Source organism: Euwallacea fornicatus, chromosome 2 (assembly GCF_040115645.1).
Source record: "Euwallacea fornicatus isolate EFF26 chromosome 2, ASM4011564v1, whole genome shotgun sequence".
Lineage (NCBI taxonomy): Eukaryota > Metazoa > Arthropoda > Insecta > Coleoptera > Curculionidae > Euwallacea > Euwallacea fornicatus.
Window position 1 is genome coordinate 4258944 of NC_089542.1, and position 27789 is coordinate 4286732.

The 27789-nt window shown below is 33.6% G+C and overlaps 1 protein-coding gene and 1 long non-coding RNA gene across 6 annotated transcripts; one reads left to right on the forward strand and one right to left on the reverse strand.

The window, feature by feature from the left end:
* Positions 1–245: 245 nt before the first annotated feature.
* On the reverse strand, positions 246–27731 carry LOC136344913 (phospholipid-transporting ATPase ABCA3-like). Of its 5 annotated transcripts, none has more exons than XM_066292835.1 (23): positions 27203–27731; positions 21746–22096; positions 21118–21315; positions 17770–18035; positions 17384–17624; positions 16320–16493; positions 15989–16185; positions 14674–14905; positions 14466–14617; positions 14256–14411; positions 13898–14108; positions 13490–13742; positions 13369–13433; positions 13271–13294; positions 12901–12989; positions 4977–5208; positions 4295–4807; positions 3112–3926; positions 2803–2941; positions 2509–2752; positions 2222–2453; positions 1965–2166; positions 246–1908 (listed from the first exon to the last, which is right to left on the reverse strand). In XM_066292835.1, exons 2-22 carry the CDS (start codon positions 22053–22055, stop codon positions 1969–1971), a joined length of 4941 nt encoding a protein of 1646 aa, XP_066148932.1. In that variant the 5' UTR covers positions 22056–22096; positions 27203–27731; the 3' UTR covers positions 246–1908; positions 1965–1968. The 5 variants fall into 5 exon arrangements, with proteins under 5 accessions (XP_066148932.1, XP_066148912.1, XP_066148907.1 ...); XM_066292815.1 differs by adding an exon at positions 23447–23622 and having other exon boundaries at positions 246–2166; XM_066292810.1 differs by having other exon boundaries at positions 246–2166.
* Positions 11202–12199, forward strand: LOC136345033 (uncharacterized). The gene is made up of 2 exons (XR_010733090.1): positions 11202–11507; positions 12040–12199. It is a non-coding gene; the product is annotated as an uncharacterized lncRNA (long non-coding RNA).
* Positions 27732–27789: the final 58 nt, after the last annotated feature.

The following is a 27789-nucleotide window of genomic DNA, read 5'->3' on the forward strand; positions in this document are numbered from 1 at the left end:
GGTTAAGTTTTCTCCTATTGCAAAACAGCCCTATTATTACCCTAAGTTCACATTTAGCATTGAAGATATCAGTACCAACTCGCTTATTTAAAAGAAAGACCTGAAATTTTCATTCCTCAAAGACGTGAAAGAAATATTTACGAACTTTTTTTGTCAACCATCTAGTTCTTGAATTGGATTGATAGAATTACACTGTTCTTGATAAAGACTCCGTCGCAGTACACTTTTCTGGGAAAAATGGGTAATTTTTGCTTTGTAATTTTATTTTATTTGCAAGTTTAAAAAAGCCCTAAAACCTTACAAAATTTAATACAACTGAATTACAATAAACATTAAGTATCTACGAATATACATTCGTAAAAATAGTTGTTACTTGTTTTACTGATTTTTACATCTTCCCAATTCATTCAATGGTGTTTTGAAATATTTCAGAAACGAATAAGATATTGTTTATAGAAATCTAATTCAAATAATAAGTAATTATTTATAGGCTAAATTGTCAGTCTATTGTGTTATCAATATTATCACATTTTCGAAAATATTTAAACAATTTTTTGGTTTTATTTAAAATAACACAAAGAAACATGCAATTTTCCAAATTCCCTACAAATTTTCAACGAAAAAATAACTGACAAAGTGACGCAATTTTGTTTCAAAAATGCTTTTAAAGCTACCACTATAAACAAACTATACAAAAAAACATATTTCTCCCCTTGCATATTATACATGACAAAGAATAAAAACCGTGTATTGAAATGAATATGGTTTTGAGGACAGAATAGCAAAATCCTGTTAATACGTCGAATATTGAACACTTAAACAAAAGTTAAATTTCAAACATTGAATATTAAAATATTATGGGAAAATCTAGAAAATACATTTTCTATTTTGTGTTGTCACCAACATGAATGGTATAGGGGTAATTTGTATTACATTTAGAATACAAGGAGATTTAAAATAACATTATTATTATATAAATATAGACTATACCCATTTTCAAAATTAATTCTGCTTTGACTTACTTATGTCAATAAGAAAAAATCTCCAATTAGCCCTGGAAATGTCACTGCACGTCTGAAATAAATTAACGTTTCAATGTTTCTTTAGTTTGACTAATGAGCTAAGGACATATTCGAATTAATTCGAGATACGCTGGTGCATTCTTAACGTAACTAGAAATTGCTTATAATTGAAGTTAGAGTAAAGACGATTTATTCGAGCCATTGGAATAAAAACCTTAAGTTGATGTTAATTTTTTACGTTACATCTCGTCATATTACTTTGCATTGTGCAATATATTTGACTTATATTCAAAAATGTAATTTCAGCTTAAGACAGGGATCTCAAGGAATGTGTTTCTTCTCAGTCCCTCTAACCCTGTTTTAACATTGTAGATTTAAGTTAGAATGTCCAGAATATTCATTGTTCAAAAAGTATGCCTTGAATGTTATATTAATTTTCGCGTTGGCCCATTTATTTTGGCTTTTCGGTAGTCAATTTGGCATATTTTAGAACGAAATAATTGAAAATTGGTCAAAGACCTGTCCCTCTTCTTATTTATCATATCCGTTCTTCTGCAATGCGTGCGTTCTGAAAATGATATTTTCTTATTATTCGAGTAGAATGATGGATGAATGAACGGAATTCGACTTCTTGATAGCTTAAACGTTGCATGGTGTATTTCCATCTGGCCTAACCCTTCCTTCGCGACCTTTTAACGGTATGAGACAAGTCCCTGCCTAAATCTCCAACTTTCAACCGCTCTGAAACATCTTCAATGAACATTAAACAATTTCGAAATAACAAATAAGACTTCATTTTTTAAATAACTGAGTGATCAAAAACAACCACAAAACTTCCTTAGTACTACTACTGTTGCGTTTAAAGAGCCGGTTATGAGATCCATTCCTAGAAATTCCTAATTTATTTCAGTGATCTGGCAAACAAATACACCCTCATCATACGCAGTTAGATCAAGTAAGGTGAGGGAGGAGGTTTTTGCGACTTATCCAGCTTGGCCACCTCCAGAAACACATCCTCTAACGAAGCCTCGCTGATTGAGTAGTCCTCGATTAAATGCCTATTTCGCAGTTTCAAATCCTCGAATTGCTCGAATAGCTGCGCCCATTTTTTGTCCTCAGTTTTGATGTAAAAATGTAATAACCCCTAAGATTGATTTTGGATAAGAGACTGTTGTTTTTTTTTTAAGTAGAAAACTTACCGAATGTTCGTCCTTGATTTCTCCCTCTGGATAGAGATTTTTGAGCCGGGTTTTAAGATCTGCAAGGGTCTTAATATTATCGTCAGTAGAACCACCATCGACTTCGTCTTGGTCCGTTGGCTCGGAATGCGGAGGTTTCAGCTTTAACATAACGTTAAAACCGGCGATTTCGTTCTTCAATTTGGATATTGTGCCCTCTTTCTTTATGGTCCCTTGTTTCATGATTTTAAGACTGCAAGTCGCCAAGTTACAAGCAAAAACTTTCTCTAATTTCAGCAATGACATACTCGTTGCAGACAGCCTCACACTCCGCCATACTATGGGAGGTCAAAATAAAAGAATTCTGCTTTAGTTTCTTGATTTCTTTGATTAAAGTCCAGAATCTTCTTCTGGATAGAGGGTCGACCCCATTGGTTGGTTCGTCTAACAGAATGAAATCTGGGAACCCAATTACTGCAACTGCAAAGCTCAATTTACGCTTGTTACCACCGCTATACTGTTCGCAAGGGATGTCTGCAAACTCCTTCAACCCTGAAGAAATCATTGGCGATTTGGGCTAGAAATGTAATCAAAGGACATACCGAATACGTCTAGGAAATTGTCGACGATTCTGTCATCTCTGATTCCGCGCAGCATGGCCATGGTCTTCAAGATGTCTCTACCCGTCAAGGAGTAATTCAGTGCGTCATTTTGGGGACAATAGCCTAGTTTTTTCAAGTACTAAAAACAATTTTTTTGTAAGTTTTTTTGACAAAACAAGTTCTTTTAAATACATAACGAAAGCGACGGACAAAGATTAAAAAATCAAAACATTAACAAGGCGAAGTACATCACTGATATTCACAGATATTCCTTCCAATGTTGACAAGTTTAGTCCTTAACAATCTTACCTGATTATTATCGATGTTAATATTGCTGATCTTGATCTCGCCTTTATCTTTGACTTCCTCCCTTGTCAGCATTCGGAAAGTGGTGGATTTCCCTGCCCCGTTCACTCCCAAAATCCCCATACATTCCCCCTTTTTCAAATTCAAGCTGACGTTATTAACTACCTGCTTGCCCGAGTACGATTTTTTAAGTTTTTTTACTCTCAAAACGTTAGTATCCGACTCATTATCTAATCCATCCAAAATGCTCAAATTATTCCCATTATTGTTGTTAACATTTTTTCGATTTATGATTTTATTCATCAGATTTGATAAGCAGTTACTAATTTTCTTTTTACAGTAGCTGTCCAGAAACATGTTGATTGCTAGATAAAAAACGGCGCCTGCGCACATTAGATAAATATGCGGAGCAAGCATTGCCATGTAGCTCCTTCTCTTGTCGCACTCATTGCTTTCTCCATAGCAACAAGGGTCAATCGCATCCTTTAATGAGCAGATACTTAGCCTCTCCAATTCATCCATGTGCATGAAATTGTAGTTATTGATTACTTTATAGGAAAAAACCACTCCATTGTAAGTGAGGCCGAATTGAGGACAAAAAATCAGGAAAAGGTCCTTGAGGATACCTCCTGTATAAACGTAGGGCTCTGATGCGGATTCTTCTAATGCGCAAACAATAATTGTGAGGAGTACGCCCAGCATTATCCCCAAGATAATGAAAAGAGCGAAAGCTCCTGAAAAGGAGTTTTTGCGACCGAAGAGATATGAGAAGGGGATGCCGGAGAGGCCGTAGAGGAAGAGAATCAAGTAGAGGCTACCTAAAAATTTGGCAACGTTGTAAAGGTTGAGTAAGGTTATAGGTTATTAAGTCTATTTCTTCGGAAAATTATCGTTAAAATGTTTCATGCAAATGGCCGCTAAAAACGTCAGCGCCAGTCTTATACATTATAAAATATCGCAAGAACATAAAAGACAAAAGAAAAACACTTTACATAAATTTGAATGTACTTTTCCCGCTTCAATAAGGACATAAGTCACATAGGACAATGTTAATATGTATAACACTGAAATGAAAAAGAAACTGTCTTACTATTTCATAATTAATTTGTGTAATTTAAATTTTCCAAAATCTAACGGTAATTTACCGAAAAATGAATTCTAAAAGTCTCCTTTCACACACACTTACCGAACTCATTGATTCCCCTAAAGGGTGTCCAGGCCAAACTGATCACAACCATAATGAAGGCGAACACCACATACACCAGTAAATCACACAAAAATGTGATGGTCCAGTATAAACTAGGCCGTACCCCGCACATGAATTGAAGTTGAGTGAAATTAGTAGACAGCTCCATGAATGGAAAGTAGATAAAACTTCCCAAGAAAAAGAGGAATCCTAAAGGCATAATGATCAGCCACAAAAGGCCGATCTTCTCTTTGGATAATTGCTCGGGACTGATTTGGGTGTTAATGCTCTCTAGGGGGTGATTGGTGGTCGAAATGGAGTAGTGGGGGCCCAAAACGAGCTGAGCAAAACTATTGGTAATAAGATTGACTGAAATGGGGGCAGAATGCAGGGCAAAGTTGTTGTATAGGGCGACAGCCTCGATGAGTTGGTGAGGGGTGTTTGTGAGCTCTGCTGCCACAACCATATGGTGCCGGTAGTAAGGCAAGTTCGCCACGCCTTCCTTGACTATGGCTGAAATGGATGAAAGTATATTAAAAAGGCTGCCAACAATATCACATGAAAAACTAAAAAAATATGTTTCTAAAGCAATTATTGAGCTTTAGATTCGGATCAATAAAATATCAAATTTTATAGACAACGACAGCAGGTTTCCTACAGTGAGTCATCAAGAGGTTCTTACCTTCAGATACATCGCCTACAACTTCAACGACGCTTTTATCCTTCACAACGTTTTTCTGGTAAAAACCTTTAATTTGTTGTACTTGTGGGTCTTGTGTTTGGTTGAGATAAACCATAGTTTTGTCATAAGTGCTCAGAGACAGTTTAATTGGAGGTCCTCCGCTCTTTCTGTTATCCCTAACCGTTGCGCCCAGAAATATGCACAGTAGTAAGAACCCTAAGGCTATAGCCGACTGAAAATAAGTAAATTAAAATACTTGTGTAAAAATTTCAGCACCATATCTGAAGTTACACTCTTATAGGTGTTTAAGAATTCTATGATATAAGAGAGGAGAGAAGAAGAAAGAGGTGAAGCCACCTTAACGAGTGATGATTGAAGGCTCAGAGTAACCTTTGCTTTCACATTATGTTATTATTTGCAATAAGTAATACTACGATCAAATGATGCTCTTAGTTTATTCCCGAACTAGATCTTTATTCTATTGGCAGTTTCTAATGTACTGGTGGTACTGCTTATTCAGGTTTGATATAATTGAATCACTCATTTCACTAATAGTAGTATTAGCTATTTGAAAAATTGTTACAAAATAATTGTTCAATATACTAGACTAAAATACTATCACATTTAATGTTAATTGCAGTTTTAGTTATAAGTAGATATATTTTGTAAGTAACAATGATATGGTGCTATTAGGAATGGTTTGTTGTGACAATGAAGCAATTCGAATTGTAACATGAGATAATAAGTGAATCTTAAATCCTGTCCTAGTAGCTTGCAATTTACATTTTTCAATACTCTCAACGAGAGTTAAAAATCTTTCTCTCTGGCCTGTCTCCTCTGTCTAAGCGATTAAAAGCACTTTAATGTGAATTCTCTATAATGGCAATATCCATTAATTAAACTATAGTAACTGATACTATATTGATGTGCAGGTTGTCCCTGAAATGACTGTACGAGGCTTGATCAAAAATTCCCGAACCAAAATACGGCGTTCTAGGTAAATTTACTTACATTCATGTGCTTTCGATTTGCCTTTACAGGACATCAAAGTTTTCAAATTAGTATTGTTTTTTCAATAAGTGTTTTCAAATAAGTGCTAAACGTTTTTATCAATTTTGATTAATATTGGAACAATGCGTTACTATAAGAATTGGCGTGTTTTCAGTATATAACCCACCCTACGGGGTGAATTTTTATGTGGTTTACGTGAATAAATTTTTTGTTAATGCGTGGAAATATTAAAAATGGCACGTGGTTCGTAAATACAAGTTTGTATTTTTATTACTTCCTGTACAAATGATTTAAATTTGTTCTCTTCTACAAGCTAAGTTTATTTTGAAACTTTTTTCTCTCTTGTAAAATTTCTGTAAGATATACCAGTTTCTCGACAAAAAAATTATTTAGAATACTTTGGAATTTATCATTTTTGTTAAAACAATGCTAAAAAAAATTGTATTTTGCATTTTCTACGGAACAATGAAATAAATATTCCTTACATCTCACATGCCTATAGTACTTACTGTAGTTATTATTGATCGGAATTGAGTTTATTTTTAAATGAATAATTTTTGGTCTTTTAGAAGGGAAAATTATACTATCGCTGAGAAAGTTGATATGTTTTTAGTGCATGAATTATATAGGGTGATTTCAAAGTTGGAGTTATCCTTTCACCAGCGAATAGGGCTTCAAAAAATAAGGTTTTTCCCTTTGACGTTTTTTCAAAATATCAAGATCAATGAAGATACAGGGTGTCAAAGTTTAAAAAAATAAATAAAATTAATTAATAATTGCCAAACCATTTGAAATAATTAAGAAGTTCTGTAGGTATCAACAGTTACGTGGGAGGGAAATTATTCAATAAATAAAATACTTTTTGGGTTTACCAGTGGTGCCTACTTAAAAAAGTTGCTTAATATTTTTGAAAAAAAAAGGTAAGCCACTGATTTTCCTAAAAATAAAAATTATTATTGAATTCCTTGTTCAATTCTGAAAAGAAAAGCTTTTTTATTATTTTGTGGAGCGACACATCATTTTCGAGTAAAAAAAAATAGTTTAAAAGCGCGCCTAAAATTAAATGCTGTTTTAATTTAAAATTTCAAAAACAAAAAATTAAATACAATCGGACTATCACTAACACCTACATAGTTTTGTTTAATTATCTCAAATTATTTGGCAATTATTAATAAATTTTATTTTTTTAAATAAAACCTCGACACCTTTATATATATATATATATATATAAAGATATTTCGAAAAAACGTCAAAGGAAAAAATCTTTTCTTTTGAAGCCCTATTCTCTGGTGAAAGGATAACTTCAACTTTGGAGTCACCATGTATATATATTTTGTAAGGGAAATATAGGGGTCTGTCACAATAAATATCCTAATCGTAAAATTCTGAACCATCAAACTTTCGCAAGAATTGAAAAGCAGCTTAGGGAAACGAGTAGTTTGAAAAGTATCTCAACTCTAACGTATAGACGTGCTGCATAACCCTACGCAAACCACTTTACAAAACGGCCTTTGTTTATACCATTTAGTTTCCTATAAAAGTCACATATTAACAAAAATTACTAATTCTAAATAATTTGACGAAAGAAGAGTTGCCAGTGCAGGATCGCGACGCGATCTTTATGGCTATTTTTCATAAGAGAATTAAAGTTATTAACTGACATACAAGTGGCAAAAAAAGGATTTGTACACTCCAAGAATTAATATTACGTAATGAAAAACATCCGTGGCACCTTATGCATTTTGTTTTGAAAATGAATAAAATTTACATTAGTTTTGATTAAAAAGATTTTTGAAAGAAAATCGAACCTCTAGTTTTAGCCATTAAAGAAATGCTTTAATGAAAAGAAAGTATTTACACATCTTCCCCGGTTAGAATAAGTAATCAATAAAAAAGGTGAAGAATGCGTAAACAAGTTTTTGCTTGTGCGGTATATTTATTCTATTATTACTCATAGTTTGATATCACACCAAATTTACTGTATTCAACACGTCTTCTCAAAAAAATGAAATTAATAGTAAAACTAGAATTAAAGTCATCAGTTTACGAAATCAAGGAAAGAGTTATCGGGAAATTACATTACATTACAGTTGCAATTAGGCTTTTCCAGAGTTAGATATGTTATTAAAAAAGAGGAAGAGACCGGATCAACCGATAATAAACCTCGAAGTGGCCGTGCCCGTAAATTAACCGTGAGAGAGAGGAACCAAGTTGTTGGAAAAATTGGAAAAAATCCCCTTCAAACTGCACGAAATCTTGCCGAAGACATCACGTCAATATCCGAAAAAATCGTTTCACCACAGATTATAATAAATCTCCTTTATGGAGCCGGTCTTCGGGGGAGATGGCTAAGGAAAAAGCCATTATAAGCAAGATAAACCAGAAGAAGCGGCTAGAGTTTGCACAAACCTATAGGAATAAGCCTTCGGAAATTTAGAAAAAAGTTATATTTTCCGATGAAAGTAAATTTAAACTTTTTAAATAAGCCATTATTTTGACAGTTTAGAGGCAAAAAACGTTCTCAATACTCTTAAACACCATGGAGGGAATGTTATGATTTGGGGACGCATGGCATAGGCTGGATTTGAAAATCTCCAAATTATTGTTGAGATTCGTTGATAATAAAATAGCAGTACGTAATTACGATAATGTGTTGCAAGGCAATTTATCGATTAATGCCCAAAAATTATAATTGCAAGATGAGTTTTACTTTCGACAGGACAATGATCCTAAACACACCGTGCATATTACTCGAGAATGGTTGCTTTACAATGCACTTAGAAGACTTCCAACTCCACCTCAGTTACCAGATCTGAATCCCACAGAAAAATCATCGCATTTGTTGGATCAGAAACTGAGGTTGAAGCATGCGCCCAATAAAGAACTTTTTAAAAGAATGCTCATCGAAACTTGAAATGGGATGTTTCCAGATACTACCAAAAACCTAGTTGAATCGATGTCTCAATGATTAGAAGCGACTATCAAAGCAAAACGGATGCATACGAAGTGTTAATAAGTTGTTTATTTCATTATTTGCATTCTAATCATTCATTGTTGTAAATGTTTGGAAGTGTGTAAATACTTTCTTAAAAATTAAAATATTTCTTTAAATGTTAAAATTAGAGGTCCGATTTTTTTTTGTCAATATTTAATGTAAACCTAATTTATTTTGAAAATAAAATATTTAATGTTCCATAGGTCTCGTTTTATTTTATAATAATCGCAATTATTGGGGTGAGCATATAGTTGTTTTGCCAACTGTATATTATTCAGCATTCGAGGTTTTTAAGTTTTTAAAAGATTGAGATAAAATGTTAAGGTTGATAGTGGCTTTATCTTCATTATACTATACAGTAAATCCCAGCGAACTAGGCATATGAAGGAGTGTCTGTTTCTGCGCATCTCGATTCATAGTATATAAAATTCGAATAAAACGTAATGGAGCTCATTTGCGGTACTATTCGCTTTATGCGAAGGACAGACGGAGCTCTGCCATGTTGCCGGCTCGCTTTTAAACGGCCAGGAGCTTGATTGATGATATCGACAAATCAATGTATTAAAAATACAGCGATACTTAAAGGAGAGCCTAGACAGTAAAGTATTTTTAATACATTTTTTGTTGAATATATGGAATATAAAGACGAAAATAATTTTGTTTTCCTCACTTACTATCGCAATTTTTGAATAAATTTATCTTCCGTGTCTTGCTATAATAGCGAATAAAAAATATATTAAAATGGGAATTTTTACAATTGAAGAAAAAGTCTTCATAATCAAACAATTTTATTCAAGGCAATCCTTAGAAGGGGTAATCGCTGAACGTCCTAAAAAGGACATTTTGAGAATCGGCTCGTTCCTAGTGTTACCACAGTGTGTCGTATCATTCAAAATTTCGAGACGACTGGATGTGTTTCGCACCTGCATCATAAATGTTCCTCACAAGATAACAATGAAAGGAGAGAGCAGGAAATCACGGTTTGTGCCAATGTTGAGGAAAATCCTGATCACTCCCTCAATGAAATAGCGACCCAACTAGATGTGTTGGGTACAACCGCCCACAGAATTTTGAGGAAAAACGGGTACACTTCGTACAAGGTGAAAAGAACAAACCAAATCTTTCCTGAAGATCTAGAGAGACGGCCGGTTTTTTGTGAAACAATAATGGAAAGGGCCAATAATGACGAAAATTTCATCAAAAACATACTTTTTACGGATGAATCGACATTTCCATTGTTAAGTCACGCTAATTCAGTCGTCACTCGTTATTGGTCAATGGAAAATTTGAACCGAACGTACGAAGTGCGAACCCAATATTCCCAAAAACTTCATGTCTGGGCAGGTATTTTAGGTGACTATGCAATTGGTCCGTTTTTCATTGAGGGTGCTTTGAATGGGTTTAAATGCCTTGACTTGCTCCAGGCACAACTTATTCTAGCAATCCAACAATTAGAAATTAATTTAGGAGATGTATGGTTTCAGCAAGATAGCTGTCTTACCCAGAAAACCGCTCCTGTTCGAGAATGTCTTGGGAGACATTCCTCAAACAGAGTGATAAGTGGATAGGGAACTATTGTATGGCCAGCAACATCCCCTAATTTATATGCTGTAGATTTTTTTTGCGGGGTTATGTCAAATCTACAATTTATAGATTTGAGGACGTTAGGGCTAATAGTCCAGAAACACTTGCAAGAGTGAGGCAGACTTTTTATGATCGGCTCGGTTACTATAATGCAAAAGAAGGGGGAAGATTTGAACATTTAATTTATTTTTGGGTTTTGTTTTAATTTCCATTAACAATAAATGTTCATTTTTTTAAATTTATTTCTAAAATTTTACACCTACGTTGAGAGTTGCATTTATTTCTTTATTTAATTTTGAGGAGAAAAATTATTTGAAATAATTTTGATGGCAAACTTTAAATAACGATTAAGTGCCCGGTCGTTTAAAAGCGAACCGGCAACGTTGCAGAGCTCGTTCATATGCCTAGTTAGGTGGAATTTACTGTACTATGGAATCGAATTATGAACATGATTTAGGTATTTAATACCGTTCTCGAAAAATCCGACTTCATAATTGAACCTGGACCCCTTTAGATCAAGTTCTGTTTCAACAAACAATGTATTTTTCTTTCCGTCGGGGTATATTTGCACAATGAAACTAACACCCAAAATTTGCAATTCTCCCCCCTGCTACTAAATCTGGAAACATCGCACTTTACTTGCTATCGCGCATCGAGTCCTACACCCATCAGCTGGTACTTTTACAAAGGGCAGGTCGTACCGATATCACTTCGAAGATGATTCACTTGAATGTTAGCGTAGCGACGAACGAGACGTTTGTCATAGACGCTCCAGTTATAATTAAGAAAATCGGGTTTTCTTTTGTTTTAAAAATTCGTATGGTACCTCGTTAGTACATCCACGACTTAGTGGATGAAAGTGGGCTGCATTTAATTAACATTTTGGGAGTGAAAATGGATATTGATGATGTCGTCCTAATTCACACTTTTGCTGCTTGAGGGTGAGTTCTGATTGTTGTTTCTTGTGATTTAAGTTTTGTCAGGTCAATCGAAACGATTGAGCCTAATTAGAAATTTAGTTAAAAGCTGCAACGATTTGCAATTTGGTTCTCTGGAAGGTTCCTAGGGCTATTTTTGAACGTGACCGAACAATGACATGGCATCTTGAACTGTTTCGAAGCTTTTTAAAACTTTCTTAACTATCACTGGTTTTTTGTGGTTCCAGTCTCTATTGTTTACGCTTCTACTTAGAATTGAAATTAAGCCGAAACTTTAACTATTTTGAAGATTTTTCCGAGGTGTAAGAGCGATATTTATTTTTGTTTTAGATTTCCATTGACTACGCCTCTGTTTCAAATCGAAATTGATTCGCAACTCTCATTGTTTTGAAGATTTTATCAAGAATTACTAATGCATTTATTTTGTTTCAAGTGTCCACTGCATACGCCTCTGCTTCAAGCCGAAATTTATTCGCAACTTTCGCGGTTTTGAAGATCTTTTTCAAGAATTACTAATGTCTTTCTTTTATTTCAGGGTTCCACTGTGTACGCCTCTGTTTCTAGTCAAAATTAAGTCGAAACTCTAACGATTTAAACATGTTTTTAAAGGAATTAATATTGAGTTTTTTGTATTTCAAGTCTGAACTGTGAAAACTCCGCTTCGAGACGAAATAAATTCGAAGCTGTTTTGAGAATTTTTTTATAAACGATCGCTCCTTGTATCCCGTCCATTATATTTCTAATATATGGTGGCACTTTATAAATTGGATGTTATAACCGTGATCTTATGTAAAGCGTGTTCGTATTAAACAAGTTCTACTGTTTTTCAAAAAAACGATATTAATTAGCACCGAAACGAAGTCACATTGGATATAGATATTTTTTATGGAATATCTTATTTTTGGTCAAGGGTTGTAGTTATTTCAGGGACACCCAGTATAATGAATAAACACGGGACAAAAAATACATAGAAAATTTTAAAACTAAGCAATGGCCGTTAGAATGACCAAATTTAAACCAACGTGATTTATCTAAAAACACCTATATAGGTCTTCATTTCATTGTATTGGTGACTAAGAATACAAAATGTGTGCAACAAAAATATAAGTCATGCTAGCAATTTACACGAAATATGGCTGAATTTACCGTCATGATAACCGAGCCTATCACCTGTAATTTTTCTTAAACTTGCTCAATTTTGGACTAGTGACAAATTAGAATGACTCAGTAAGTTCTACGTTGGGCAAATAGTCACAATGCTTCTCAGATCTAAACCAAACTGACTTTTGCGTGCCCTAATCTCTTATGGAACCTTACGGAAACTTCATTTCAAAGAGTCTTTTTTAAAGAAATTCAATGAAAAAACGAGTAAATTTTCTCTACTTTCAAGACTTACCGGAATAACATAGGACATGAATTTTTGGTATATGAATCTATATCTCTTAAACAGAAGCGCCTGCAGGGTCAACATGTAGCTTGAAGAATCTGAAATATTAGAAAAAAAACAATAAAACCTAGAAAAAACAAATACAAAAAACGTGTTATTGTAAATGTAAAGAAGTGAGAATGATGAAGTTGTATATAAGTAAAATATATAAGTCATTTTCTGAAGTTAGATACACTTAATAGTTTTTTTTATGTACATAATTACCATGGTTGAAAAACATTATTTGAAATTTGTATAAATAGCAGTTAAGTTCATTTGTGAAAAAATTATGATGTTCTGAAGTGCTATGTAGAAGATCTTGAAGTTACCATAAAATTACCTTTTTGGTCACCTCCCAAATGTGCTAAACAGAATAATTAAAACCATATTACTTAATACTAATTTGCATTGAAACATTTCAAAGAAAGAGAAACTTACCAATTGAGTCTGCAAGGGATATTTCATCGCTTTTATCATCTATGTCGCTAGCGGCAATCTTGGAACTAGAACTCAATATTAGTAGTTTCTTTGTAAATTTTTCTAGATTAAAAATACCTACTTTAGAAATACATCTTCAAGCGTAGTGTTTGTGAAGGAAATATTCTCTATATGGAACTTCTCTTTATTTGCTTCCAAGTGTTGAAACATTTTTACGTAGTTGCCGGATGGTATCAAAAACTGCACCTCGTTGCCGTTTATGCTCTTACATTTGACGTTGTTAATGTGCATGCCTATTTCTTTTTCTATATTTTTCACCACTTTATCCAAGTCCTGGTTCTTCTCAATCAGTAGAATTAAATTAGAACCGGTGTCTATTAAGAGAGAAATGTTAAAAACCTATTTAAAAACTTCGTTACTTTTATTTATTTAATTCTGTATTGTTACAACTGTACACAATTAATACATACGTACAATATATGCGTTAAATTTACAAAATACCATGTACATAAAAAAAATTTATATTTACCGTATATTTTTTTGAGATACATTGGCGTTCCGTAACACAACAGCTTGCCCTCATTCATGATGGCGATCCAGTCACCCAAAGCGTCAGCTTCTTCCATGAAATGGGTGGTGATTAGGATGGTTTTCTGGTTCCGCCACTGGAGCAACAAGTCCCACATGTGTCTGCGCGATTGAGGGTCCATTCCCGAAGAGGGTTCATCCAGGATCAGAACCTTATACATTATTAACCGTAATTGTTGTAAATAGTTTATTGTAGCTTTATATTGTATTCGTTTATGCAGACTGCTTCCTCAACCCTTACAGCCAACGAAAATAGTCCCATGCGCCACCTACATCCTTATCAAAATATTTTCCATTACCTTTGAACCCCCAATAACAGCCATTCCCAAACATAGCTTCCGCTTCATCCCTCCAGATAGAGTATGTGCCATATCGTTTTTCTTCTCCGTCAAATGCAACAACTCCAGCAAATCGTTCAACTCTCTTTCCGCTTCCCCGAAAGATTTACCCTTCATCTATACCATATGAACCCAATAAAATACTAATTTAAGAAGTCGTCACCTACATACCATTGCGAAAAACTTTAAATGTTCCGCCACCGTCAAATCTGGAAAAAAGAGATTGTGTTGCGGACACAATCCTATTGACTGCGTCACATCTGAGTTGGAACGGATCTCTTTGCCGTTCATAACTATGTGTCCTCCGCTCTTTTTTATCATTCCTTTAGACAAAAAAAAATTAATATAACAGTTTTTTCCCGAGAGTGAACGTTTCTACCAGTAATCATTCCCATTGTGGTAGATTTGCCTGCGCCGTTATGACCTAAAAGGACGGTGATCTGGTCTTGGTAAATATCCAGGGACAAGTTCTGAACCACTATCTTTTTCCCATATGTTTTAGACAAGTTTATCAACTCTATGCCTTTGGGTAGCCTGCCGACTTCCATTTCTTGTAAGTGGTAAGTTTCCACGCCGCTGTCAGCATCCACATTGTTGTGCTTTTTGATACACTAGCGCAAAAGAGGGAGAATTGCGCAAATGATTTAAAAGTAGAGACAAAACCACTCAATAGACATTTTAGTTTTTCTGGGAGTTCAAGTTATTGTGAAACTCTCAGAACTGTCTGGCAACGCTGTGTTTCTGTTTTGTTTCTATTACTCACACGGTAAATATAGGAGTAACCACTACATACAATTTTAGTATTCCTCTTCATGTATTTTGAGTGTTTTATGTCAAGTTAATGTAGGATCCGTTTGTCAAATCGCTGGAATATTTTGTAAATATTAATTAATAAGTATAATTGTTGCCGTCTGACCAAATCGAGATGCAAATAGGAGGATGTACATTGTAAAGTAATTATAATTTAGGCTAGGTTAGGGGAATAAAGAGTGAGGTACCCTGATGATACGCCCATGTGTATGGTCACTGAGTTCATGTGGTTCGCAGCATTACTGGAATTTTCCCAGTAATTATCCTTGGTCAAGAGCCGCATGAAGTAAAAGAAAGTCGAGCATCTCTTTGTTAGAACCAGGAAAGAGGATCGAAGGACAGTCGACAACGGTTCTGACAAAGGATGGTTTATGATGTTCAGATATGGCTGGCCACATGGCGGATCGGGAATCGGTCTCTGGTTAGGGTACGCCGCTAGTTTATTGCCCCAGAAAGTAGCATTTAAGGTATTGGAGAAACTGGGACGTTCTCTTTTTTTTCTCGAGGTGACGATTCAGTGAGGTGTCGGGAGTGTCGTGAAGGAACGCAAGTATCCTCTTAGTTAAGTTAGTAAGTAAGCCCCTAATTTTCACAACTCAGAAATAAAACCCTAGACAATTTAAGAAAAAGCCTACATTAATAACACTGTTGCTATAACTATAAGGAATCCTCTCAGTTTAATTTAGTTCATTATTAAAAATGGAAATATTAAAGATGCAATGTCTCATAGAATTAGGAAAATCACAAATCGCTCAAAATTTCAAGATAACAAAGTTCTGAAAACATAATTTACAAAATTAAAACTTTCTCTAATTTTTTCTCACAATTTTAAAGACCGGTTTGTTATTGCTTAAAATGTTGCCAACTTTCAGCAGATTACTTACAGATGAGATCCACTTAAAGGGGAAGAAAACCGACTTGGGCACACCGTATTTTCCCGGATTTATGGCATCCACGTATAAAGCCAAAATTAAGTAGATTGCACAGTCGATTATCAGCATCAGACACACGTCCAGCATGGTAACTTCGTTAGTACCACCGCCGCCTGGTAAGTGCCAATTGGTCCATTGAACTCCAATTTCTATATGCAAATAAAAACACCTTCAAAAATTGAATTTTTTCAATTTTACTATTTTAAACGTTATTAGTTTGTAATCGGTTATTCTGATAAATTACAAAATCTGGAACTGAAGAGGATATGCCTCAGAAACCCACCTCTGATTTCGTAATTTGAAAGAGCCATAAATCCATAGTGTAAAGCCATGTTCGGGAGAAGCATTATGAACATACTGGTAGAATAGGAGACATTGGTGTTTTCATCTAATGTGTGCTTTGGCACAAAATACGAGAGAATCCATAAGAGGAGACCGACCAGAGTCGCCAATGTGGCTGAAAAGTCCGAAATTTTAAAACTGCAAATTTGGGTCAAACTTACATCTAATTTTATGTTGAGAGGTTTTACTTTTCACACCGAAGTTTTAGCTTATTCGCTAAAAGAACCCCAAAAATTTGAAAACTCGGACCTACGATAATAAATTGTACAGAACTATTTAATCGTGTCCTGGCTTCTCATAGTACGAATCCATAAAGATGGCGTCATTGACAAGAGACTTACCTCAAACCCATTAAATAGTCTGTGATTGGAAACGCGTAAAATACAAAAGTAAAAAATCCTCTATTGTTGTAAAGCTAAATAAAAGAATGTATAATGTAACATGCGTATTTATGAAAGAAACACAAAAACTGTTTTCTTCAAGTGAACCGCAAAACGTTAAATTGGTTGAATAAAATAAAGGGGTAAATTAAAGAATTAATGTGTTGAATGTGGGGCTCCGCAGCTTTCTGATCAAAAGTCTCAATTATTTTTGATTTTGCATGTATATATTTAATATGTAAAATGGCTCAATAAGTGAAGCATTATAATAATTCCAGATGATTGAAAAAATTGCTAGAAGTGTTAAAGCCCATCCGAATCCTAATTATTATAATAATTATATGCCAATAAAGGGCGGTGATCCTATAAACCTTATGCTGGTACATTATTTATTTAAATAAAATTTAACTCGCTTTAAATTATTGTTCGCTACACGATTTCAATACAAAGTACTCATATATATACACATAAGTTAGTTGTGAACTAAACCCCAACCCACATTCGACATGCGTTTGTGTAAAAATCGATCTCAAACATTAATAATGCATATCGAGGCTCACCCGAAACAATCAATTTCTCATCAATGCACACAACACCAAACAAACACAAAACCAATAATACTCACGTTTATAGAACAATGTACTAAGGAAAAAGCAATTAATGGTGACAGTAATGCAGTAGAGCATCAGGAAAATAATTAAAATTCCCGCATTTGTATACTCTATAGCCGGGTAGCTGGCTTCGAACAGGTCTACTTTCATTATGAGGACAATGAGCAGGACGGAGAAGAACATAGGGATGATGCTGTAGATGAACCAGCCGAACCACAGCATCCAGGATTTCATTCCCACCATACGCATAAGTTCCTAAGAGAATTTTTTTTTAACATTTGAACAGAACGGGACAACACTGAGTTACTAATAGATGGGTAATGGTCAACTTAAATATGCAGTGAAATTTGGAGGTAATCCTAAAACAAATATTTAACAAAAAAAAAATCGAAGAACCTACCTTGATACCACTGTATTTCTCCTCTACTACCCTCTTTAACACAGCCGGACACACGACGATGAAGCTGAACAACGTCATCAATGGTAAGTACAAAATAAACATGGAAAGAATTCCGTCATCTGAATTGTAAGGAGGATACGGAAATTCTTGGACTTCCACAGTTAGCTTTAGAGGTTTGCCTCCTTGCCTTTTCACCTCGTTTTCAATAAAGGACATGTCCACTGCTTTTTGTACGACCAAGAATCCCTCATGTTGATAAGTACTTCCTAAAAAGAGAAGGAAAAATTCTTAGAGTAGGGTAGTCGTGTGGTTGTTTTTAAGACATCACGTCGAGGAATGTCACGCATTTGTCTCCTACAATTTATTATACTAACTTGGCTTATTCAAGTTGCAATTTATCCATAATTTGAAATTTCTTTCATAAAATGTTATATTAGGTTATAACTAGCGATTTAAATGAGTGAAATATAAATTTTCGATTCAATCATCATCATCAATCATCATTCATTCAATCGCCAGTTCATTAGAGGCCTTGGCATCAACAAACACTTCCTATAGGGAGGCAAGGGGATAAAAAAGAACTTAACTAAATCAGTGAAGGCTTCTGAAATCCGTTAGCCTTCAGTTTCCAAAGAAAAATGCCATGTTTACTAAGCCATGAATGTTCTGTCCAGTTTTTTTTAATGTAGTACGTACAAAGGCGACAATGTTTAGCAAGAAGGGTGTGTTAGGACACTCGGTATGTTTGTATCATACAAACGCTACGAATTGATTAAACAAAACGCTATGTATTATATTTGTACGATGTAATTTGTAAATATCGGTATAAATATCACACATGTTACACAAAGGTGGGTACGAAGATTAGCAAATCAGCTATCGGAATGTTTGATTTTAAATAACGAAGGGTTGGGTAAAAAACACTTGAACTTAATAAACCATCATATTATTGGTGAATAAGACTTACAAAGAGTTTGTGTAGTCATACGAAATGGTATTACATTTTTTAAATATTGGCGTCGATAATGGGAACAAAGTATAATCATAGAACAACGAGATTGTTACAGGGTTATTGTGTTTTATCAGGAAGCGTGTTTCCGTGCATTCGTTCAAGGCCTGAAAATAACGTACAGTTAATCACAAAATTGAGTGTACACGATCATTCGTATTAAATTGTTTTTTATTCTTTTGTTTATAATAAATAGTTTTGCCAAATAATTTAAAGCAATTATTATTTCATTCAAAACATCAATGTTTCAAATAAAGGAAAAAATAAAAATAATATATTGGAGTCAATAGGTTAAGATAATTTAAACATTCTTCAATATTCTCACACAAAATTGATCAGAATGTTGGTAATAAACAATTTGGATTTTTTATTACCCCATGGGCAATTCAATTTCGACACAGTTGTCAGAAACCTTAAAAGAATTTTCAACATTAAAATTTAACAATGCGAAACTAGTGAATCCGGAAGGAAAATAATTCTTAACATTTTTCCACAAGGAAAAAATCTGCGAAAAATCGGTACAATTGTAGGCAGAATGAGTTCCATAATTCAAAAAATTATAAATAAATTTCGATACGAGAGAACACGTAAGAATAATAGCGGGAGAGGAAGAAAAAGATTTCTTAGTGCCAATGATGAACATTTTATTGTGCGTCAAATTAAACAGGATCTGAAACTGACTGTTACCAAACTGACTGCGGAGATGAGCTCGAAGACTGGAAAATCAATATCCTGAGAAATAGGTTGCAGAATACTTAGAAAAAATAATTATAATGGACGAGTAGTTCAGAAGAAACCATACATCTCTAAAGTAAATAGAATCAAGCGACTAAATTGTGCTCGGGAATACGTTAATAAATCACTGGATCTTTGGACTCAAATTATTTTTTCTGACACGAAAATGAACTTTTTTGGATTAAATGGAACACAAATTGCGTGAAGAAACCCGAATACAGAACTGAAAATGAATAACACCGTTACGACTGTTAAGCACGGTGGATAATTTGTGATGTTATGGGGGTGTATGCCGGCCAGCGGTACCGGGAAATTGTATTCCATCGACGAAATATTGGATAGACATGTTTATATAAATATATTAAAGGAAAATTTGAGAGCTTCAGTTGAAAAAATGAACATGCCAAGGGTTTATTATTTTTCATCAAGATAATGACGCGAAACATACGGCGTTCATAGTTAGCATATATGTGCCGAAATTGCTGAAAACTCCCCCAAGTCCTGACATAAACCCCATCGAAAATCTATGGCTTGTATTAAAAATTAAAATCCAAAATAAAAACCCCAAAAATAAAAAAAAATTTAAAAACTTAATTTTTGCTACATGGGATGATGTATCACCTGATTACACAGTTGAATTAATTCAATCAACGCCACGACGACTTCAAGCCATTATAGACGCCCAGGGAAACTACACAAAATATTCAAGTTCTACTTTATATTTATTATTATTTTTAACTAAATGGCGCGTTTATTAATAGGGTGTACGCTCAATTTTGTATCACAATTTAATAATTTATAATGATAATTTGGTGTATTAATTTTCCATTTTGAAAAATATTTAAATATTTTGTTATTTTTTATAATCTGAAATATCATATAAATCAATGTTGACAATAAACACTCCTAAATTCATTCATCTCAGATAATTATTTAACAAATTATATCATTTTAATATATTCATGCTCAATTTTGTAACTGTATATTATTAACAGATGGCGTTCATCTTATAAACATCGAATAGGAGCTTAACGAATTGCTAGAAATCCTTGAACAATCAGAAATAAAATCCTACATTTTGATTTTTGTAATAGAACCGCAGAGCAACAAACTTATCAGTAATCATTAGGAGATTGTAAGTAAAAAGAAAACAAGTTTATCATAGGACAAGTACTGAAATAGTGTAAATCTACGCAGTTTTATTACAAATGATAAGTCACATTAAATTGTATATAAATAATCTAACTTTGTTTATTTAAATAAGGTCGTACCAAGTTTAAATTACTCATAAATAATTTCTGTACCTAAAACTGTTTACAATTGAAAGCACCCGATTTAAAAACCTTATGAAGTAAACATAAAATCGTCACGGTGGTTAGAGTTCCGTAAATAAATAATAATCACATTGATTATAACAAAATTTGACCAACTGCACCATAAACCACAAGCAAACAGATTATTAATATGCAGGATTTTATAAATTGCCGTTTTCCATAATTCAAAAGATTCCCGTGATGACTCAAATTGAATTAAATTATCAAACCATTAATTCGTAAAAAACTTATAGTAACAAATGAAAGATAGACATGTGACATCTAATTTACCTTTTTCCGATTGAAAAGTTAAGCTATTTTCATACAGTCTGTCGGTGCTCCAACTAGCCAATTGCTTGTGATACCTGACTGTGTAATCTAAATTTGGAGATCCAGGCAACGAATTAAAAATTAAGGCTATAGTGGTACCATTGGTGCTCTGAGCATAAGCTTCCATTAGTTTTCCTTGGGTAGGAAAACCTTGAATATCTGAAAAATTTCAAGAATTAGTAAAAATTGTACAGGCTCCAAACAAAACAAAAAAAAAACGGGATTATACATATAAAAACTTGTTTGTTTTAGATCCGGATTATTCATGACCTTCAAATTTACCACACAGACGTGGATTCCATGGAAGTGCAGGGTGTGAATAAATAACTGCGATCAAATTAGGGAAGCAATTTTTTACATCAAAATAAGACAAATAGTGTGTATAAGACATAAGTCTGCAAATAAGTCGTTTGTGAAAGTAGAAAATGCAAACATTTAAAACTTGCTCTATTAATCCAAATTTTAGGAAATTTTATGCTTAACGGTATATTTATACATTTACTTACACCCTGTGTTTTCTTCATGATTAACTTACCAACATTCTGGAATATTAGTTTTTAACATTTACTTACTTAAAGACAACACTTACTATTATTAATTATTTGTAACTTCTCTTGAACTCCACGGATAATGTCCCAAAAATACTCGTCCAATGGTGTAAAATACCACTGGGTATCTCCCAAATTAATATTATGAAAATCATAGTCTATTGGGTACTTTTTATTATAGGTTACATTCACTATATGCCGTTTATTAAGGCCTGTAATTTTACTCCTCCCATATGCTATTAACAGGAACAGTAACACCGGTATGAGGGCCTCGCATATCGTGAGGAACCAGTGACGTTTGCGAATAATGAGATTCTTCCAGAGGATGACTTTCAATTGGTCCTTCCACATATTCAAAGATTTGTGGGCATCAGTTCATAATGCCAATGCATCTAGAAGGTGAAGAGAGGTATAATGCAACATATTCGGCATTGATAAATATTGAAAAGAGTATTTTTGGACATTCCAAAAATACCCCTCTTCTTTCTGCCATCCCATTTTGTCAGCTGGGACATTACATTGTGTATTGAATCCTGAGATCTTGCGACTATATTTGATATTTGTCAGATTTCTAACTTCACTCATATACATATGTCAAATTCGGCTACTGTTCATTATTTATATACAGAGAATTTATCTCCAGGGCTCTGCTAGATTTTTAATGAGTAAGAACAGAATAATTCGTTTTACGTAGTCGTGTCAGATTTATCAAACAACAGGTGGGTAGACAGAGAACTTGGTGTTTTGCATGGACTGAATTTGGTCGGACAAACTTGCAAATCGCTTACGACCTTAAGTACAAGAAAGATGACAATGGAATTGACTTAGCAAAAGTCTAACCGCCATTTGCAGTAACGTATATTTACTGTCTAAGCCTGGCTTGCATTGATAACATTTTTGCTGTTTATTGTGTGTATTATCTGCCATTTTAATCGGTCCGTCCCTTTTCCTAACCGTAGGTAAGAAAAAGAAATAAATTTCACTTTTCGCCAATTTTAGAAGGTTTCAAAATGAGAGGTCAATCAAGTTAAGTGTTACAAGAAATCAAACATCGAAAGCCTAACGAGATGCATCTGTGCCTGTATTAGCTTTGTTAAAGCATGAACTAACCTTAAGTTAAGTATTTTCAAGCAGTGGCTCTGTTCACAATCAAAATCGTACTTCGTTGCTTAAGCCTTACTTGCGCATTTTACTTTTTAACAAAAATGTTTAAGACTACCTTCAGATTTTTACACGATTAAGACCGTATTGGGTTGTAGTGTGGTGTATTCTGGAATGAAAGGTTAAGGAGTAGAGAATTGAATATGTGTTCATAAGAAGAATTTAATAAGTAACGAACAACTGAGTGTTCCTGATCAATGGTCGAGTAAGTAATTACCCCCTATAAAACAAGATGTGAATAACAAATTAAAGGATGATGATGCAGTTGAAATTTATAACCAAAAATGAGCCTTAACTAACGGGTCCAAAGTTTGCTATTCGTGCGAATTAAAGATAAACAGACAATAACCATTCAAATATCTGGCAATAACGCGACATAATGAAAATAAAGCAAAGTGGAAGTTTATCACTGAAACATCAGAGAGCTCGCCAGTTAAGGGTATTTTTGAATACAAGTAAATTCACACTCAGAAAAGCGATATTTATATAATAAGCGATTATTAGTCGAAATTCTTGTAAAATAATGAAAACCGTATAAACAACCGTGACCACGTTAAGAAACAACTTTCATCATACTTTACCCTAATCGGAAACCTCATGTTCATCTCCAAAGTTAGCATGTCCTATAATGTTAACCTTCTTCTCTAGAGATGAAGTTTTGATTAACAGTGTTGTCTGAACGCATCCCGCTAATCATGGGAGTATTGTTGGAAGTTGATTATTGATCGTTTTGTTGATTTTGTGTGTGCTTAACTACCTATGATAAAATAATGAGCCATCGAAGCACAGCTTGTGCGGGTATAGTTGGCGATTTTAATGACAGTTAAATTGTTTAATTATTTAATTACCACCGTTTTTATGTACATTCCTAAAAAAAAGTACAGTGCTTTACTCGTGGAAAATAATTTTCCTTAATTTGACAATATCACCGATTTCGTTGCAACAATATATTATAATATTTGACAACAATATTGAAACTTTAAACAGTTCAAACAAAAAGCTAGATTTTCTTTGTTCCATTTTATTTTAATATGTAGTCAAAGATTCAGGCGGATTACGGTGTTTACTGACGATTATACAGGGTACTATATAGGGTGTCCGTTTTACGAGCTCAACCATGGGGACCTCGGTTATTTGGAGAGATACGAGGTCGGTTAAGTTAGGGCAAAGTTGCGCATTTTCGAGCTTTGTAAGATGCCGTTTGAAGAATTATAAAATTTCCATTACTTCCGGAAATATCCGGGAAAATACGAAATTTCGAAAAAAGGTTTTTATTTTTTTCAGGACTTATTTGAAGAGATAATTGAAAATGTAGTCACTTTTACTCCTCGACAACATGACAGTGTCAAATTTGGAACCCGACGTTTCGATTCTTCGGAACCATCATCAACCTTATTTTTTCTTATGGGCACCATCTTGGATTTTCACATTTTTGGATTCAGCTTTTTTTCCGATTACGATGATGTATCACATGTTAAAATTCGGACTTGTCGTTTAATAGAAATATCACAAATACAGTTTTTGTTTCGATAAACAAATTTTTGACGTTCCGACCGAATATTGTTTAACGTCGCATACATTTATATCTCAATCATCAAACTTGTCTAATATTATATAGTTATATAGAGTGATTCGTATCGCAATGGACATACAAGAAGTAGGCGTATATACAATTTGTTTATATTGCCTGAGAACTGTACGTAAGCAAATCTTCCAAATTGAATCAGGAACTAGGTTCATATTTCCAAAACGTTTAACAGTATTTTTAAATGTGCCAAGAGATAATTAGCTATCCAGGAGACTCCAGACTTCGGGGTTCGATAGGGAGAAGCCGGGCGAGGATCTTCCTCTGTCGGACTTGGACTTGGAATTTTTATTATGATATTGCATGTATTGGAGACAGTTTAAGGGGCAGGGCTTAAAAAGACTAACACTGTCTATTACTCGATTTCTGCTTTAATCGACATATGTATATGTCTGTTAAGCGCTGTTTTGAATAAATTAGCATAGATACCATACATTGGTCGTTAGTTAAGAGACTCATGTCATAACTTTATCATGGAGTATAGTTCATGTATTAAGGTTTTTGGAAGAGTATATACAGGATGTCTCTAAAAGGTATGCACAATATTCTACCATAAACTTACGAGGCAAAAACATGATGTTTTGACTCAATTTCCCTTAGTCGAATTGTGAACTGTTTTCAAAATATAGGATGTCAAAGCGAAGATTTAAAAGAAAATTCATTACATGGTTTGTATTCTTACTATCTGAACAAAATGTTGCATCGGGGGGTTTTTCGGGGCGAGATATCAATCCGTTTACATTTTCGATATAAAATATGTCAACGCTAAGTGAATTCTCTTTAAACACACATATCTTTTTTTATTTCCTGCTATAAAATTGATTTGTGACTAAATTTATGTTTTCCTACATGTTTATGAAAAAAACGTATCTTAATACATACCAATGGGTATTCTTTCTTGAGATATTTGAAGCCTAAAGTTCTCTGCATGGCATGAAAAATAACTTTATAGTACATAAGTAGTGACTTTTTTTCCATTTTTTAATCTTCACGTCCTGTATTTGGAAGATCGTTCACTTTTAAACTAAGGTAAATTAGGCTAAATCGTTGCGTTTTTACGTTAGAAATCTGTGATTCAATTTTGTACCAATCTTTTCGAAACTCCCTACATACAAGCTAAGTCCCACTTAAAGCGCCAAATTTATTTAAATATATATTTGTTCTTCAAAAATATTATGACCAAACTAAATTTGGCTTATATGAAAGATGTTAAAAAAAAAGTTTCCCAATGTAATCAGAGCTTCAAGTATATTTTCGAAAGTTTCCTGTACTGAGTATTGAAAAAAATATATTACAAAATAGGATGTTTGTTTTATAATTTGGAAATAACTCTAAAACGGTGATAATTATACATACACTAAAATTATGGGAGCCAAAAAAGTTTCTTAATTAAAGACTGAATTCTATTTTTTCAGAAAGAAATAGCTGGGGGTGCACTACAAAAGAATTAGGGAGGATAAAGATATATTTCACCAAGGAATGAAGAGTATTATCCTAAAAACCATAATAATCACTTGTTCTGTTCAGTGGATTAAATCTAAATAAATATTTTCATCTCAAAATTTAAATTAAATATCTCAAAAACAGTTAGAGCTATAAGCAAACTTTGAAAAAATAATTAATAGTTTGACAACCACTACATAAAAAACAATTAACTATTGTAGAAGGCAAATTTAGTCAAATTGTAATATGTATTTTGTGAAAAGAATATGAGGGTGAAGTTTGAGTCATTAATTGTAGACGACCCTTTGTAAGTGTATACCAGGAATGATTGGTGTATAGTATTGAAATGAATTAGTCAAACTCATGAAATCTCAATTCAGGAGTTGAGGCTAGAAATGTGATTAAGCAAAAAACACCTTGAACTAAAGTTGAGCTTAATTCTCTCAAGAAATTGGGGCTCATTTAGATAGTGTTTTTAGAGGTATTGTCATTTCACTGCCAATATCCACATTTAGTATGCATCAAGCAGATCGAATTTTAATTATGTACTCCTGACTTTTGAATGCAATCAATCGTGAACACCATAAAATCTAACATTTTACAAAATGCCATATTTAAAATGATCTCTAGATAATTTAAGACAACTTTTATAAATACGGGAAAGAATAGGTTCCATTCCTCCTAATAGGTTAGATTTTTTCATGTATCCGCAAAACGAATGAGAGCTTAAGTAAAAAATGGAAAAAAGATTTTAGATAACCTAGTGAAACACATTTTACCTTAGATTAAGCATCTTCTTTCCATTTATTCTCGAATGCTCATTTCTATCATAGATATGTCATTAACAGGTATATATAGGATGATAGACTTAGCTATACAAGAATTTTACAGGAATTATCCATGTTCACATTGTTATAGTTATAGTCATTATTTGTAATTTTTTTTTTACTTGACAACAGTCAGGCATAAATTGTTTTAATTGAAGACACTGTTCTAGGTAGGTTTAGATTTTATTCATGTTATATGTGGGAATATATGCCTGTTACTCTGCAGTCGAAACAAATATTCCTAGACAACTGAGTGTTACAGGTAAAGGCATTTGAATGTCAAGAAGTCAGTCTTGGGGTATCTGCATATAGGGGATTTAATTCTAACCCAAAAGCAAAATGTTTATATCTATAAAATTTTCTGAGAGTCGAAACAAATTTTGGGTCATGTATAATAGAAATATGTTCATTTGAAAGAAGTATGTGATATGAGAAATACGTTACAGCAATACTAGTTTACCTTAATAGTTTAATTCATTTACCTTATGAAAATTACAATAGCTTCGAAAAGATACCAGTTTATACACTAAAAATTAAAAAAAAACGTAATTGAATTACATTAAAACTCATAATTACTAGTTCAGTCACACATAGTAAATACAAAAACTTAATAATAAAAGAAACGATTCTGTCAAGCATGATCGTCATGTAATGTCATAGTTGCGAGGGCGCTTGCGGCGATAGACGTAAGAATTCTCTTAAAAAGTTTCGTATGTCCCCCATCCAATGTAAAATGCAGATTGCTAAGTTATGTTACTTAATTATTTTTATTTTGTATCTCGTATAATGAGTAAAGGACTCACGTAGATATGCTCTTTACTCAATATGAAAGTGTACATTTTCATAACAAACTATGTGTTCGTTGATTTCTAGACTTAATCTCCAATCCCGGAGCATACAATCTTCGTCTGTCCAAACTCCGAAGATGCCATAAAACTGGCAGAATCCAAATGCAACACGACAATTGGAATCGATAACATTTCCGAAATACTACTTATTTATGAAAACAATTGGAACATAATTATGGAAATGCTAGAGAATATAATGAAGTCGAAGGCACAAGAGGAGC